Source organism: Bos indicus, chromosome 6 (assembly GCF_029378745.1).
Source record: "Bos indicus isolate NIAB-ARS_2022 breed Sahiwal x Tharparkar chromosome 6, NIAB-ARS_B.indTharparkar_mat_pri_1.0, whole genome shotgun sequence".
Lineage (NCBI taxonomy): Eukaryota > Metazoa > Chordata > Mammalia > Artiodactyla > Bovidae > Bos > Bos indicus.
The window spans coordinates 6,253,907-6,271,804 of NC_091765.1; the positions used below are offsets into that span (position 1 = coordinate 6,253,907).

Genomic DNA, 17,898 nt, shown 5'->3' on the forward strand with positions numbered 1-17,898 from the left:
AATATCCAGGAAGTCCAACGGACAGGAGCCTGACAGGCTATAGTCCATGGGGTCGCAAGAGTTGGACACGACTGAACAACTGAGCACCATACTTTTCGTGGCTATAGTATATAGTCTTATTGGTCACAGAGCCCACAAGAACTCTAACACCAACCAATGTACATTACGAAAGCTCCATCTAGGCCTGAAAATAAAAGCGTAGGCCTTAATGTCTATTTTGCTTTCCATCTATGCTTATAGGCTAGCTGGCCATATAGCTTTGTACCAACTGATAGAGTTTTCTTCCTAAGAGTATTCTTATTAAAGCTGAACAATGAAGGAATACATTTGAAATACATGAATACCTGTGGGTAGTTTAGAAATAAAAGAATCAGGTTAAGAGTAGGGAAACCAGGGTGCATAAAGCAACTCAACCCATATAAACATGTATCTTTTCACGTTTGTACATATTAATTAGGAGAATCTGTTCCTGAATTTAAGAATGCATTTGCTTTCTTCATTATCTCCTTTTAAAATGATGGTAGTGTGACTGTCAGGGCAGGAAGAGCCTAAGGCAAAGTGATGGCATTCCTTCAGGAATGCACACCTTCTGGAGGCTACACAGTCAAATGGAGAATGGGGGTGCGGTCTGCTTAGGGGGAGGCGACTGATGTCTAGGCTGCCTTAGGCCTTCTGAAGGAGGGAAATTACCTTTATTAAGGCTGCTATGTGCCATGTCTTGTGCTGGGTAGTACATTATGTTATGTAGTCCAGTCAGGTGTAAGTAGCATCATTTATGTTACATTTGAGCAAACTGACGCTCAAAGACTTTTAGGTAACTCATCCAATTAAGAGGCAGAATAGGAGCCTTCTGGTTCTCTCACCCAGCACCACAAGTGGTTCACTCACTTGAATGGACATGGTGCGGCACTCACTATGTCTCCGAAAGACAAGTGGATGGGCATTTTAAAAGATTTGGTTAAATTCTTCTGTTTATTTTTCTACAACTGGGCTCCTCTAATTGACTTCTTTAGCTGGTTATTTAAGCAGGTTATTTAAGGAAATATTAAGCAGGTTTATTGAGGAAATATCAGGAAAACATTCATAGCTGGGCACGAGACACTTTGAACTCAATTCTTCATTGCTGATCACTCTTTTTTGAAAAACAATCCTTTGACAGGGGCTGTTGGTAGTTAAAATTCATCTTTGGGTTAGCTGAGTAAGGTGTCACACACACAAAAACTGGCCCCCTGTAATCTTACCACATTGTCTGCAATTAATGACTACTTCTCAAGGACCCTGAGGGCAGGAAGTCATCCTTGGAGCTGACTGTGGTGTGTGGCCTCCCAGAGGAGAGGTCGAGAGGCTGACTGATAAGCACTGTCAGGCAGGATATCTCGTGAAAGGCGATTCTTTTCAAGGGAGAAAATTGTGCATGACGGGGTACTCAGAAAGCCAAACAGGTAACTGAACAGAGGACGGAAACTTCCTACAAATGCTGCTTGATTTGAATATTAAATAATGTTGCCTTTCAAATGAGATCTGAACCCAGAATCCACTGATAACACTTAATATTAGGAAACTTGTGTAACTATAGGTTAAGTGTCTCATGCCACAGGGCAAAGGGAATAGAGAGCACTGTCTGGGGAATACTGTCACAGGGAGAATCTACCCTGAGTCTGACCACGCCTCTAGGTTTAACTACTGGTTTGCAGAATATGGGCAAGAAGAACATGGTAACACCACAAGGATGCAATTAGCCTGCTTCAGAATGAGGGGAATGCTATGTAACAAATGGTTCGGTTTCTCTCTTTCAGCCTCTGCCATGAACATGCTGCTGAATGTAAGTGGTGGAAATCAGGCTAAATAAGCTAAACTACTACTAGTGAAAATCTCTCTTCTACATTAGTTTCAGACAAGAAGACAGTTAGGAAGAGTTCTCTCAAAAACTGGGCCTTTGGCTGTATCTCCAGGAACTGCAAGGAGAACCAACACCCATGTCTACCACCCACAAAGCCAAAACAGCTCTTTGGAGCTCCTCTTGAGGATGTATGTGATAATGACACCCTGCCCACCCCAATTCTGGTAGGTCTTATTTTGGTTTCTGTAACCTTCCTGAGAAGGGGAGTGCTGAGAGACCAAGTGTTCTCTTCCAAATCTACTCCCAAATGAAGAAGTCTGGCTTTGTCCGATAAGATTCATAACATTACTTCAAAGAATAAGATCTGATTTAGGTACTGCAGAGTCAGAAGGCAAGTACAAGATGAAAAGATACTCTCATCCATTCCGCTGATTTCAACAAAGACCCATCTATACCAGCTCAGACCAGTTAACATGGACCCTGTAAGTTAAGGCAGTTAGAGAAGGCGAGGTTGAGAAAAAGAATGAGAGCAGTCTTTTACAGATCACCTTTATGAGGCAAGAAGGGGCATCAGTCAGATTAGTGAGCTGCTGCCCTTACCCAAGAAAAGAGGAAGTATATAGAGGCACGTATGTGGAAAGCTCCTGTCTTAAGGGGGCCTGTTCTTCTGCAAGGTTGTTCAGAGTAGTTATCTCTTAAACAGCTGCGGCAAGGAATTGTGGAGATCAGCCAGAGGCTGGGACAGGCTGGGAGCTGGGCAAAATCAACCCAATGTCCATTTTTTCCTTCGGGTGACAGAGTGCTTGTTTTGCATAGAATGGTGGGGAGGTCCTGGAGGCGAGTTTTAACTCCAGGCTATTTTGACCGCGTAGCTTTCCTTCAGACTCTGTGTGTAAGAATCTCTGCGAGTCCACCTCATCCTCATATGTCTCCTCGTCTCCTCAAGTCTCCTTCAGCTGAGTCTTCTCCCCCTTATGATGCAAAATGTCTCACACGGATTTGATAGGGAACTCAAGTGTTTAAGCAGAAAGTACGCATCCTCTGGCAAAGATGAATCATTTGCTCCTGACAGAAGGTGTCAAAAGAGAGTCACAGATTTTGGACTGTGCTATATCAAATTAGTGTACTGAACTGTAAGCATTAACTCTTGTTCACTGTCCACTATCTCTCCAAGCACTACACTAGATGCAGGGAATTTTATGGTATATATGAAGGAATTTATCATACTAGCTACGTGCTAGCTACTACCCCAGACCTTGCATCTTTCACAGAAAATTTAGGAGGTAGCCATGACTATCATCACCCCCACTTCATAAATGATAAACAAAAGAGCCTCACCCAAGTATGTGCTATGCCCAAAGTCACACAGTGGATGACTGGCATAACAGATTCCACATTCCTTGGAAAACCTGGCTCCAATATCTCTTATGTCTCTAAATCTGCAGACAGCAGAGGACATGAAAATACAGGAAAAGGAACTAGAAAGGCTGATGAGACAGGAATGTCATCGGAGAAGGAGGAGAGGCGTATTGAGCCTGATTTTGAGGGGAGGGAATACAGGAAACAGGACTGAATGGGGTGGACAGTCCCTGGAAGGGGAAGAAACAAATGGAGCATGAATATGGCAAAAAGATTTCCACACTTAGGGAAGAGCATCTATAATAGGGAATAAAGAGAAAGGAGCGGTGAAGGAAGAGAGTGTGAAATCTACAAAGGCCTCAAAGCAGAGGCGTTTAACACTGTAAATTCACTGAAACGGAAAATCTGATTACACAAGTGTTTACAATGTTTCAGTGTATGAATGTCAAATCGATTGTTGGGTCGAAAATATATTTAGAGACACTGAAGAAAAAATTTCAAATTGACTTCGGTGCTGTTCTTTAACTGTACCCTCATATACCACAGGTCTGTCAAAACAGGAGCAAGCTTGTGCTCTGGGCTTCTAGACATGAAATGTCCCACAGTTTTCTTTTCTTTCCTTCCCTATAGGATATGCTTTACTTTATCAATCAAAAAGGGCCGTTCACAGAAGGCATCTTCAGAAAATCACCCAGTATAAAATCATGCAGAGCCCTAAAGAAGAAACTAAACTGTGGAGACACAGTGAACTTGAATGAGGAACCAATTCTTGTTATTGCCTCCGTCTTAAAGGTAAGGAAAGTTTGACCATTATCCACGCACGGTAAATCTGAAGGTATATGACTGATCCTTCATTATGAATGCCCAAGAAACCTAATAGGCATAAGAGAGGAAGGAGCTGAAAAGTGAAAAACACTTCACAAAGCCAAAACTGAAGGAAGGTACCGCAGATGTTATAAGCCCCATACATTAGATATTTTCCTTTTTCATTGCACATCTTGACTCCTGAACACTCCATGCAAAGGAATAACAAGATATTTCAAAATACCCACTTACACATTGAGTGTTTACCAAAACAAGCTTCCTGCTTTGGATGACTTCCTCATCACCTTCCTAATGAAGGCCACATTTCCAAAATAAAATTCATATGAAGCTTTTGGAAACAGTTAACAGAAGTAACTTCCCAGGTGGCTCAGACAGTAAAGAATCCGCCTTCAATGCAGGAAACCTGGGTTCCATCCCTGGGTTGCCAGGATCCCCTGGAACAGGGACTGGCATACGACTCCAGTATGGTTGCCTGGAGAATCCCATGGACAGTGGAGTCTGGCAGGCTATAGTCCATGAGGTGGCACAGAATTGGACACGGCTGAAGCAACTTAACATGGATGCAGGACAGATGTTTACTCACTATGGTAAACTCGTGTGTTTAGTGTGTGTGTGTGTGTCTGTGTGTGTTAGTCGCCTAGTCGCAGCCGACTCTCTGTGATCCCATTGACTGTAGCCCAGCAGACTCCTCTGTCCATGGAATCTTCCAGGCAAGAATACTAGAGTGGTTTGCCATGCCCTTCTCCAGGGGATCTTCCTGCCAGGGATCGAACCTGCATCTCTTGCATCTCCTGCATTGGCAGGCAGGTTTTTTACCACTAGCACCACCTGGGAAGCCCATTTGTCTTATAATGAATCAAAAAACCCTTAGTGAGGCCACCAAAATCTCTGATCACTTCATCATCCTTGCTTCCCCTGTGTCTCAATGCCTTTTACTTGAAAATTAGTGTAGGGATGATGCCACCATTTGTTCCTTCTTTTTCCTCCTTTTATCTCCCTTACCATCTTTAATGGGCTTTGTTAACATTTGTAAGTTTAACCCACCACCCAAGGTTACAGTTACATGGTAACCAGTTTTACTACATGCCTAATCTTATAAATCTTATTTTTAAAGGGAGTGCAACAATCAAAATCTGTTTGGAATTTTGCAAAATTCAATAGGTTTATACAAAAAATAGACTGAGTTTGAAATGATACAGCTAAATCACCAGTGTGTAGTTAAATTTCTACCAGGGCGATAATACAACAGAAAGAAAAAATTAATCAGTCCATCTTGGTACTTGTTAGCAGCTATGAACAAAAATATATTGATGTAGTAATAACTACAGACAGGTTATTAAAATTATCTTAGAAATCAAATAACATATGGTGTTTCCTTGTCCCCTATTAATGTTTGATTGTATGGTAATACCAACAGTGCAGGTATGATTTAGAGTTGACCCCTTGACACTTGACCCATAATAATACACACTAGATATGCAAACAGCAAGTAGAGTGCTACCCTCTAAAAGGTGCACACTTGGAACTGATTTCACTTTTGAGCAAGTGTTACTAGGCTCTTGCCTGTTTCCATGCTATAAGCACAGAGTAGTAAGTGGGTGGCTACTTATGGGTACAGGTCTTTGACAGTCCCAAAGTTTTCTCTTCCTAAAGTTGATTGATCTTGTTGGGGAATCAAACCTTGGAACTTTGGCCTTGAGAATACCATATGTCAAAGCAACCATGGAGTTGGTGTAAATCAGAAATGAATATATAGTCAGAACCACATTGAGTTTGTCATTAAACTGTGTATAAACAGTGGTCCAATAGCAAATACCATGGCATATTCTGCATGAGTCATGTCCTGGCTTAACCATACTCAGTCTCACCAATCGATTCTACAGCACAGGGTTCAGGAGAGAGAAGAGACACACTCCAAGTGCATGTAGTTTGGTACACAAGGCAAAGGCCCTGCTGCACACTCCCAGACTCCCAGAAGCCAAAGGCAGATGACATGGTTGAATGGCATCACCAACTCCATGGACATGAATTTGAAGAAGACCCAGGTGTTGGTGATGGACAGGAAAGCCTGGTGTGCAGTCCATGGGGTCACAAAGAGTAGGACAGGACTGAATGGCTGAACTGAAATGGAGTGTTTCCTCCTTCCAAATGTACTGCGGACACTCCATAAGAAGCATAGTGAAACCCTGATGACCAGCATTGGGTACTGTATACCAATTCCAAGAAAAAGTATGAGAGGACTGAGACTTTGTACATTACCTTCATACTCTATCCTCAGTACTCAAGAGAGTGCCTGACGCAAACAGCAGCTCAATAAGTACTGAAACAAGCGAACACTAACAGGATTACAATCATGATAGTTACCTTAGAAACACTGCCTATAGAAGATACTAGTAAGAGAAGTCAGGCTGTATATTCGGAGAAGGCAATGGCATCCCTCTCCAGTACTTTTGCCTGGAAAATCCCATGGAGAGAGGAGCCTAGTAGGCTGTAGTCCATGTGGTCGCTAGAGTTGGACACGACTGAGCGACTTCACTTTCACTTTTCACTTTCATGCATTGGAGAAGGAAATGGCAACCCAGTCCAGTGTTCTTGCTTGAAGAATCCCAGGGAAGGGGAAGCCTGGTGGGCTGTCGTCTGTGGGGTCACACAGAGTCGGACACAACTGACACGACTTAGCAGTAGCAGTAGCAGGCTGTATATTAAGACCAGTAGAAGCAAGTTGTGCCTTTGAAACTGGCAAGGCAAGTTTGCACAACAGTTTACAACCTCATCTCTTTTAATAGGCCCCATTCTATGATATTAAGACTTGGTCATCAGGATAAAGTTTTCAGGCTTCCACTTAGGAAGCTGATATCTGCATATTCTATCCCACAGGTGTCAAGTTGCAATGTATCTAAATTTTCAGTTTCCTCCTTGGGTGGATATATTCCATTCAAAGTGTTGTAAGGGTACCATGTAGTTTACCCATGGGGGTTTTGATTTATTTCTAACACCTGCTGCTTAAAAGCCTGTAGAACTGAACTTTTATATATATATATATATATTTTTTTTTTTTTTACGGCCTTTGGAATTTTTAATTTCTATTCAAAATTACGAAGAACTTACACAAATTAATAAGAGAAGACTGTTGTATTAGTTTTCTTTCATGACTATAACAGCTTGCCACAAACTTAAGGGTTTAAAACAATAGTATTGTATTATGCTGCAGTTCTGCAAGTAGGAAATCTGTTACAGGTCCTAGTGGGCTGAAACCAAAGTGTTAGCAGGGTTGCATTCCTTTCTGCAGGCCCCAGGGACAAATCTATTTCCTTGCCCATTCAGATGTTGGAATTCAGTTCCATGCAGTTGTAGAGCTAAGATCTCCTCATCCTTGCTGTCAACTTGAGACTGCCCTCAGCTCCTAAAGACAACTTCCAGAATCAGCAACAAAATGTCAACTCATTCTCACACTGTCACCACTCTGACTTGACTTATTTTCCTTCTACTTACACTTTTTAGATTTCATATGAAATCTTAGGGCTTCCCAGGTGTCTTTGTTGTAAGGAATCTGCCTGCCAATGCAGGAGACGCAAGTTCGATCTCTGGGTTGGGAAGATCCCCTGGAGAAGGGAATGGCAACCCACTCCAGTACTCTTCCCTGGAGAATCCCATGGTCAGAGGAGCCTGGTGGGCTGCAGTCCATGGGATCGCCAAGAGTCAGACACGGCTAAGAGACTGAATGACAATAAAAATTTTTTTTTTTTTAAAGAAAAAGATTGAAGCTATTTCGATACTAGCTTTTTCCCAAAGAGCACACATACTTCAGGTTTTCTCTTAATATGTGTAGAAGACCATGTAGGGGTGTAATTTTGTTTGTTTTATTTCAGAACTTCTCTTTCTTGAATCACAAGCAAGCATGTGTCTGAAGTAAACAAACAAAATGGGCATGTGCGTTTCTTTTCAAGAAACTAATAGGATTTAGGATGAGTTATCACCAGGCCTTGCCAGTTTGTACTAATGTGTTAACATGTACACAGAGATAAGTTCCAGGTGATAGAAGGAGCTTTAGCTGCATTCTCACTACAGCCCAGACTCTACTTTTATGCTTCTAATTTTAGTTGGGGAAAATCCAACCAGTACATCTAGGTGTGCAAGGTTGTGGAGAATCACAGCCAAGCTCTGTGTGAATCAGTGTGCGTTGCTGTGAAGCAATTGAGGACTGAATTGAATTTTTCAAGTAAATATGTTATTTGAAAATTCTCCATTGAGTTTATCCTAAGAATAATATATACTTTTTGATCTATATAAGGATTTTCTTCGAAATATCCAAGGAAGCATATTTTCAGCCAGTCTCTATGATAAATGGCTTGATGTTATTGATCAAGGGAATGAGGACGACAAAATAAAGGCGACCCAGAGGTAATGATGCCATAATTACTCAACTCTGAGAAAATACAACCAACATACTCTTAGGAAAATATTAGCTTATACTTTACAGCTGTGTCCTCTAAAATAATGACCAGTATCACGGGGTTTCACTTGATCATGCCCATGGAAGCCAGTTTGAAATGAGATGCATGCCTTATTGGTCACACTGTAATTGTCACCAATCTTATTAACATGGAATGCTTGACCATTTTATGCCTTCTGAATACACGAAACTGATGGAGGTGAAATCCACTGGTCTCAAAAGAGATGATAAAGAACCAATCCGCCAGTGGTATGATCTTAAATACAAACACATAACTAACCAGAGTAGTTCTTATCTGAATCAGGAATTAAATTCAGTGAAACATTTTGTATGCATTCATGCCTGGAACTGTGAGAATGGACTGTGTACATGGTATAAAAAGAAGTACTTTGTTCTCTGTATTTCCACTTACTAAGCAAAATGACTCGCTTTATTTATAAGTGTGTTTTCTGTCCTTAGGCTTCTAGACCAGCTGCCGAGAGCCAATGTAGTTTTTCTGCGATATCTTTTTGCAGTTTTACGCAATATTGAGCAACATTCCTCATCCAATCAGATGACAGCTTATAATTTATCAGTGTGTATAACCCCAAGCATTCTTCATCTGCCTAATTCTGGCAGCTCAGAATTAGGAAACTTTACCAAAAAGGTAACGAGATCTCTTATTCTTATGCCTTGTGGGGCAGAGTCCCCATCTTGAACCTGAAGTCTGTAGTATTAACTCTGATGAACCAGTTTTTAAAGTGCACATTTTAATTACACTGCCTTGGAGTGGCAGAGTCCTACTCTGGTTGGGCATGGGAAGGTGTATTATAACTGAGAACAGTTGACTCACTTCCCCTTTGCCACCCAAGAGATTAAATGATAGAGAGGTAAGAGTAGGATGATATGATAGAAAAGAACCTGGCTTTGGAATCAGAGAGCCAAGGTTCAACTCTCAGCCTAATCACTGAGGGTATACAAGCCTCCAAACTATGATTTCATCATTACACAATGATGACAACACCCAATACATCTGGTCACTGTCGGCACACCTTAGCGGCCTGGGCAATATGAGCACCTGAGGCTCCACACATACTGGCCGCACTCTGCCAGCTGTGGCTCATTCAGGAAAGTATTTGGCTTCCATTGTGTCTCCGCCAGAGGATGAGGAAGCTAGTAAAATATTTCAGAACATCCTAACAGAGCCACAACATGCCTAATATGATCACAGATCTTCCCCAAGCTGCCCCGGACAGCAAGTGTGAGGCATGGCAATGTAGTTAGACAGACAGACATGTTTCTCTCCAGATGCTTTCTTCCTTCACAAACCCTCCCGCCCCGCACAGAAACCTCTGCTACCCACGTTTCAGTTATTTCTTCACTGAAGTGAATTTCACAATTTGTGTTGTATTCGATACTTTATAAGTTTTAATAAGATGCCATATATAAATCCTATCTCAATAAAACTAGAAAATTTTTAATAAAAATAAATAAAACTTAATAAGAGAATATACATTTTTGTTCCAAACATCCTATGTGTGGTGCTTAAAAGTCATCCTAGTTTTAAGCATGTAACCATCATTACAAAATTTAAGTTATTAAACCAGGCCACATATTATAACTAGCCCACTGACTTAAAGAATTTTAAAATTTGAGCCCAAAGTACTCTTGAAAGTATCAGTTATTTCTTAGAAAAAGCTGATGTATATATATATATATATATATATATATATTATATATATATATATATACTTTAATCAAGTCTGAATTTTTCTCAGACTTCTTTTGCATTGTTTGTTAGAGCCAAGATTCATGGATGAAATGTGATATACTATTACACCATATGTAAAGTAATACCCCATTTTTTGCCCCTTTGTGTTACAGATTTCTTTCATACAATTTCTCATTGAAAACTGTCTCAAGATATTTGGAGAAGATATCACTTGTCTCTTTGGAGAGATGTCAGTGAGTTCTGATAACAGTGATATCACTGATATTACCGATAACAGTGAGAAGGTTGCAGGTACGTGAATAATGTAACTGGCTTTGATGCCAAAGACAGCAAGGCTGCCAGGGGTCAGTGGGAGATCCTAGAGCCCAAAGCACATTCTAAGGGCAGTAATTTCCATCTGCTCCAAGACATGGGAAGTTTCCCACTTGTGAGATCAAAGCAAGGAGAAGACTGTTCTGATTTCAGGAAGCTACTAGTAAGCTTTAGGAGACATCATGGTTCAGTTCTGTTCAGTTGCTCAGTCGTGTCTGACTCTTTGTGACCCCAAGGACTACAGTGACCCCAAGTCCTTGGGGTCGAGGACTGCAGCGTGCCAGGCCTCCCTGTTCATCACCAACTCCCGGAGCTTACTCAAACTCATGTCCATCGAATCGGTGATGCCATCCAACCATCTCACCCTCTCGTCCCCTTCTCCTCCTGCCTTCAGTCTTTCCCAGCATCAGGGTCTTTTCCAATGAGTCAGTTCTTCACATCAGGTGGCAAAAACATTGGCATTTCCAGCCTCAGCATCAGTCCTTCCAATGAATATTCAGGACTGATCTCCTTTAGGATGGACTGGCTGGATCTCCTTGCAGTCCAAAGGACTCTCAAGAGTCTTCTCCAATACCACAGTTCAAAACGAACCTCACAGTATATTATTGCATTTGGAAATTTTTAAAATAAAACTTGAAATGCAACTCATATATAAAAGATGTGCTCTGGCTTAACCTAGGTTGAGGGGCCCAGAGCACTGCCTGGTTTATTCCCCTCTCCTTCCTTTTTCGGGTCAGTGGTCCCTGAGGCACTGCAGGTTTCTAGTGCCTTTGAATTAGGTTGAAAAGAACCAGCATCACTGAGAAAAAAAGGACTAATATCAGAAAAACTTTCCAGACTATCAACTCTTGTACCACTATTTACCAGTTGGGTTAACTTTGGCCAATTGTTCTAGCTCAGTTTCAGTTTCTTCATCTCTAAAGTGTGAATAAAAAATATCTAAATCTTAGGATTGCTGTAAAGATTAAATAAGATAATTGATGTAAAACAAATCTGTAAAGAAGCAATTAATAGGGCTAGTAGAAGTCTCATGAGATTAGAGTTAGTACTACTTGAGCCTAGCAACAGTGGAAACAGTGTCAGACTTTATTTTTGGGGGCTCCAAAATCACTGCAGATAGTGACTGCAGCCATGAAATTAAAAGATGCTTACTCCTTGGAAGGAAAGCTATGACCAACCTAGATAGCATATTGAAAAGCAGAGACATTACTTTGCCAACAAAGGTCCGTCTAGTCAAGGCTATGGTTTTTCCAGTGGTCATGTACGGATGTGAGAGTTGGACTGTGAAGAAAGCTGAGAGCCGAAGAACTGATGCTTTTGTACTATGGTGTTGGAGAAGACTCTTGAGAGTCCCTTGGACTGCAAGGAGATCCAACCAGTCCATTCTGAAGGAGATCAGCCCTGGGATTTCTTTGGAAGGAATGATGCTAAAGCTGAAACTCCAGTACTTTGGCCACCTCATGCGAAGAGTTGACTCATTGGAAAAGACCCTGATGCTGGGAGGGATTGGGGGAAAGAGGAGAAGGGGACGGCAGAGGATGAGATGGCTGGATGGCATCACTGACTCGATGGATGTGAGTCTGAGTGAACTCTGGGAGTTGGTGATGGACAGGGAAGCCTGGTGTGCTGCGATTCACGGGGTTGCAAAGATTCGGACACGACTGAGCGACTGAACTGAACTGAATATCTGAGAACATGTTCAAACTAAGATCTCTCTGCTTTCATTTCATCAGTGATAAAAGAACAATCTCTTGAATCTGAGCCAGTGAGAATGACAATGTTTTACAAAAAGGGACAACTGCAGTATGATGCCATGACCTCATCAAGGATGGGTCCATCCACTGACCTGTCTACAGTATTCTAAGTCCCCGAAGATTACAGTCCCCGAAGATTACAGTCTCCATAATCACACTTTATCCTTCCTTTTTCTTTATCCTATAATAAATATCTCACTCAAGAATACTTTTTACAAAATATTTGCATAATTTTGTTGAGTTTGAATTAAATGCTCAGATTTTATCCAGAAATAAATGAATTTCCTGGCACAAGAATGAACACGAGGCACTTCAACCAAGAAAACCACTTTGGATCATTCAATGAAAAATAAGACCTTTCAAGGTCCCAGCTTATACCATTTCAGTTTTTCTTGATCCCATATATCCGTATGTGAGAAAATATTCCCCCCAAAGTATCTCTTCTTTCATTCCTACCATATTTTTTGTACTGTGTTGTACATTTTTATATTGATGCAATAGAAATAGGTTAGAAAACTATTTCATTTGCTTATGATTCATTTTAACACTTTGGTAGAGGCTCAACTGGCAGTTTGGGTCTCAACTAAGATCACTTATGAACTTTTAAGCACTTGGCAGCTCAACCTGGAGTAAGCTACATGTCTGCTGTTTGAAGTTGGCTCTGGGTTGATCCCCATGTCTTCAACAAGAAAACCGGCCTACTTCATATGGTAGAAGAAGGGTTCCCAACAGCAAGAGAGGCTTTTCAAGAGTCACCGTAGAAAAGGGCTCCACAGAAGACTACAAAGACAGTGAGTTATTCATTATTTACTGAGGAAAGTAAGGGAGTTCCAGAAAAACATCTATAGTCAGCTTCACTGACTATGCTAAAGCCTTTGACTGTATGTATGCATGGTGCTCAGTTGTTTCAGTCGTGTCCAACTCTTTGCAACCCTATGGACTGTAGCCCACCAGCTCCTCTGTTCATGGGATTTTCCAGGCAAGAATACTGGAGTGGGTTGCCATTTCCTCCTCAGGGGAATCTTCCTGATCCAGGGATCAAATCCATGTTTCCTGAGACTCCAGTGTTGGAGGTGGTATCTTTACCTGCTGAGCTGTCAGGGAAGTCCTTTGACCATGTGGATCACAACAAACTGTGAAAAATGATTAAAGAGATGGGAGTACCAGACCACCTTACTTGCCTCCTGGGAAACCTGTAAGCCGGTCAAGAAGCAACAGTTAGAATCGAACATGGAACAGAGGACTGGTTCATAATTTAGAAAGGCTGTATATCATCACTCTGCTTATTTAATTGATATGCAGAGTATATCATGCGAAGTGCTATGCTGGATGAATCAAGTTGGAATCAAGATTTCTGGGAGAATTATCAACAACCTCAGATATACAGATGATACCGCTCTAATGGCAGAAAGTGAAGACAAACTAGAGTCTCTTGAAAAGGGCGAAAGAGGAGAGTGAAAAAGCTGGTTTGAAACTAACCACTAGAAAAACTAAGGGACAGCTAGATCATTTCCTCAGAGGAGAAGAAATTACAGAAGCATAAGAGAAAAAGAGAGCATTTTATGGCTTATGAGTTTTGAAAACTTAGTTTCCTAGGAAACAAAAACAACACATGGCAGAGGGTAAAGATCTAGGTGGAAACCTCATGGGAAAATCCTTAAATCATTAGGTGTATGGAACACATGCCACATTTCATAAATAGAAACCAAGGGGAATTAGGAAGCCCCCAGAGAACAATTAAATAACATGTCTAAGAAAGATGGGGCATCATACATTCATACAGAATTTCTTGTACCTCAACATGGAACAGATCAGTGAAGTTATTCCCAGCAACATGAGAATTACCATATGGAAGGAACAAAGAGAACCACTGGATTTGAGTAACACATGTCTCAGCAATAGTGGTACAGGCCAATCACCTGGGACAAGAGAGCAAGTAGGACATTTCAGCAGATGTCCAGCATACACAGATGACACAGTGGATAAATGCCATGCCTCATTCCACAATCACCTAACTCCTTAGCATAAGAAGACTCCAGAACATGATACATTCATGGAGAAAATGGAAAGACCTTGAATTTCTGCCAATCTGGGAACAAAGGATTACACTAGAAATGTACCATTTAAAACTATACAACAGTACATATCTTAATATATTACAGTTTGTCGACTGAGATGGATACCAATATATATAGAATACTTGATCCATGCATTGTTTCCATAGCAAGGGTTCCAGGGTCAAACAGATTTGGGAAATGCTATATTTTCCTACCGGAAATCAAAATGCCCATTAACATATTAATGTCTTAGAGAAGACTCACAGTAAAGAAACTCAGTATTTTCCACATCTGACCTGAGAGGTCGTTTTGGAGGAACCCTATTAATGAACAATCCTAGGAACATACATATATAAACACTGCTCTTAGTTTACCTTCTTAGGTCACAGAAGATCCTCTACAATGCAACCTGCTCCAGTAATCCATTTTTTCTTCACTATCTCTCAGTGTAGATCCTTTTCTTTAGCTAGGTCAGACACTTCACTGTTTCCTGAACAAGACACACACATATCTCTAAGTATAATTATCAACTCCTCTTTGTCTCTAAATATACACAAACTAGATAGCTACTTGGGTTCTACTCACTCAGAAATTTCACAAGAGACACCTGTGACCATTCCAGCTCAAATTAATTGCTCTTTTATAATGCATAAACATTTGACCCCATTAGATATTGGCTCATATGCTGCTATGCACCATCAGGAATTACACTGGTATTTTTATACATAGCTCAACAATCCAAATTCCTGTGGTGAATGATTACCCGTTGTGTTAATTTTATATTACTTTTAATGCCTGGGTAAATGTCTACTAAAAAAGGTATAAATGAATTTCTGAATTTTTCTAAGAGTACAGAAATTTTACATTGACTGGTAATGACTGCAAATTTTAAAACCGAAGAGGTAGAAAACAGCACAAATGGAATTTCAGTGAGTAGCAGTAAGACATAAGTTTTAGATATGACCTTAAAGTCTTTACTGTTCACAAGTTCTGGTAGTCACTGTTTTTATTCATCTAGCAAAAATGGGATATCGGTGTGATATATTTGGGAATAATTGCATGCTTGTATAAATTTTCTTTTAAGTAGAAACAATTCCATAACAAAAAGGGGTAAAAACATGGCTGGGCAGTGTATCTGTGCGTTTTTAGGCCAAGAAAGATACACAAAAGTCTCTCAAATCTGAAGAGGAGAAATAACAGGAGATAAAGAAAAGCTGAAAACAGTCTGTCAACTGTAACTCACAGAGGAGATTCTTGCCATGTGGAAATGGCGAATAAAGGTCAGCTTCCCCCTAGGATACTCACCAAGAAAATCAAGTTATTAATTTTAGAAAAGATTCTAGGAACTGATAAACTATAAAAGGACCCACCTGTCTAATGTAGAATGAATAAAAGGCAATTCGATTTTCTGATATTAGTCTTTACTATAGCTAGTAAGATCTGTGTAATCATCAGACAATTTTCACTTAGTGATGTAATTAGGGTTAAATATTTTCAAAAGCAAAGCAAAGATACTAAGGATGAAAATATTGATTGATTCCAGAAAGAGAGCTATTGAAAGGCTTTAAGAGGAAACTAATTCTCTTTATGGTGATTAATAATTATGATATATTGACTAGAATATGAATGTAATATATATATTCAATTTTTATTCCACTGCATTAGCTATATCTCAAATAATTATTTTTATTTTTTAGTATTTTAGTTTTTCAATCATTCAGTCAATACATGTTATAATTTTGTGAATTATTCTTTAATCCATACATTGTTTATGCTTTTCTTTTTTTTCAGGTTCCCATACTGAAGGATTTTCATTACTATTTGTAACAGCTAATTTCTAACTTTAATAGAGTAGTGACTAGATAATATGTGAATGATTGTGATTCTTTGCGACTGCAGGTATATAGTAAATTTTAAACGTTTAAATGTTGCATGCATGCTTTAGAAGAGTGTGTATTCTCTGTTGGGTTCTCTTTTGGGTACAAAGATATATATGTGTATATATATATATATATATATATATATATATATATATATATATTTAAAATCATGCTATATATGTTACTCTGGAGAAGGACATGGCAACCCACTCCTGTACTCTTGCCTGAAAAATCCCATGGGTGGAGGGGCCTGGTAGGCTACAGTCCATGAGATGGCAAAGTCAGACACGACCGAGCGACTTCACTTTCACTTTTGACTTTCATGCATTGGAGCAGGAAATGGCAACCCACTCCAGTGTTCTTGCCTGGAGAATCCCAGGGACAGAGGAGCCTGGTGGGCTGCCATCTATAGCGTCGCACAGAGTCGGACACGACTGAAGCGACTTAGCAGCAGCATATGTGTTACTCAAATCCTCTCTGTATATTCTCCAAATTAGAGGTTTCTAAGAGAGGTGTTAAACTCTCCCATTATGATATTAAGTTTGTCAATTTTATTTTGTAATTCTGAGTTTTTATAGCTGTTTTTTTTTTTTTTGGAGGGGGGTTACAGTCTACATCTATATTAAGCATACACAAAGTTATAATTTTTATACTCTTCATAAATATTCTTTATTAATGTTAATGCATCTGCTTTATATGCTATTTTGAATAATATTTTTATTTCAGCTCTTCTTTTGGTCCATATATGCCTAGAATATCTCTTTTGCTTTTTCTCTTTTTAAATTTTCTGTTTTAGGGTGGGTGTGCACAGATTTGGTGGTGTGCGTGTTTTTGTGTCAGTGTCTCCTATAAACACCATATAACTGATTTTTTTTAAAATATCTAAGCTAGTAATTTTATTTTTAATTTAACCAGAGTCATGTAATCTATTTACATCTGTTGTCACTACAATGTATTTTGAGTTACACCATTTTATTCCATAGTTTAGTTTCATCAGCAGTTTCTAATGGCTTCATTTGTCCTCCTTCTTCTAACTTTTATTGGATTAGTACACCGTAGATAAGTGTTTACCTTATTGATTTTTATTTATACATATTAAAACTTCTCAGACATTATCTCTCTGAATATGCTGCTGTAACATTCCTCTATTATCTTTTGCTAGCATCCCATTAAAATTCTATTAAACAAGGATTCTTGAACATGATATCTCAAAATTGTTTCAATGTTTTTCTTTATGCTGCATCTTGGGTACAATTCTTAGTTCTCTCTTCCAGTTTGTTAGGGCTTTAACTTTGTCCCATTCCAGAGTTTATGTTTTAAATTTTATGAGTTTTCAAATGCTGATATATTTTCTAGGGCTACCAACTGGATCTTTTTCCTATCCTTATGATTTTATACATATATTTTTAATACAGATCATTCCTTTTCCTTTCTGATTCTGGTACCCCAAGAAATAGCCTGCTGCTGTATCAATACCTAAAAATGTGGAAGGGGCTTTGCAAACTGGGTAGTGAGCAGAGGCTTGGAGGAGTTTTTGAGATACATGCTAATAAAAGCCTGAGTTACTGTGAGAACAATATTGGTAGAACTATAGATGTTAGAGGTGATTCTAGTAAGGATTCAGAAAGAAAAGAGGAGAGCTTGAGAGGCAGTCTATCTTCTTAGAGAATAAACAAATAATTATGAACAGAATGTTAGTAGAAATAT

General features: G+C 39.7%; 1 protein-coding gene across 21 annotated transcripts in view; it reads left to right on the forward strand.

Annotated features, from left to right (window-relative positions):
- LOC109553295 (mitotic spindle assembly checkpoint protein MAD2A) overlaps positions 1–17,395 on the forward strand; it is a 651,283-nt gene extending 633,888 nt beyond the window's left edge. For 20 of the 21 annotated variants that reach the window (XM_070790760.1, XM_070790777.1, XM_070790776.1 and 17 more), the window contains 6 exons: positions 1,889–2,064; positions 3,830–3,991; positions 8,316–8,425; positions 8,937–9,123; positions 10,341–10,479; positions 12,234–17,395. In XM_070790760.1, the coding sequence (XP_070646861.1) occupies positions 1,889–2,064; positions 3,830–3,991; positions 8,316–8,425; positions 8,937–9,123; positions 10,341–10,479; positions 12,234–12,364 (905 nt within the window). In that variant the 3' untranslated portion in view covers positions 12,365–17,395. Of the gene's footprint in view, positions 1–1,888; positions 2,065–3,829; positions 3,992–8,315; positions 8,426–8,936; positions 9,124–10,340; positions 10,480–12,233 lie in introns of those variants that run through there. The other variant, XR_011566996.1, reaches the window with a different exon arrangement.
- The last annotated feature ends 503 nt before the right edge of the window (positions 17,396–17,898 follow it).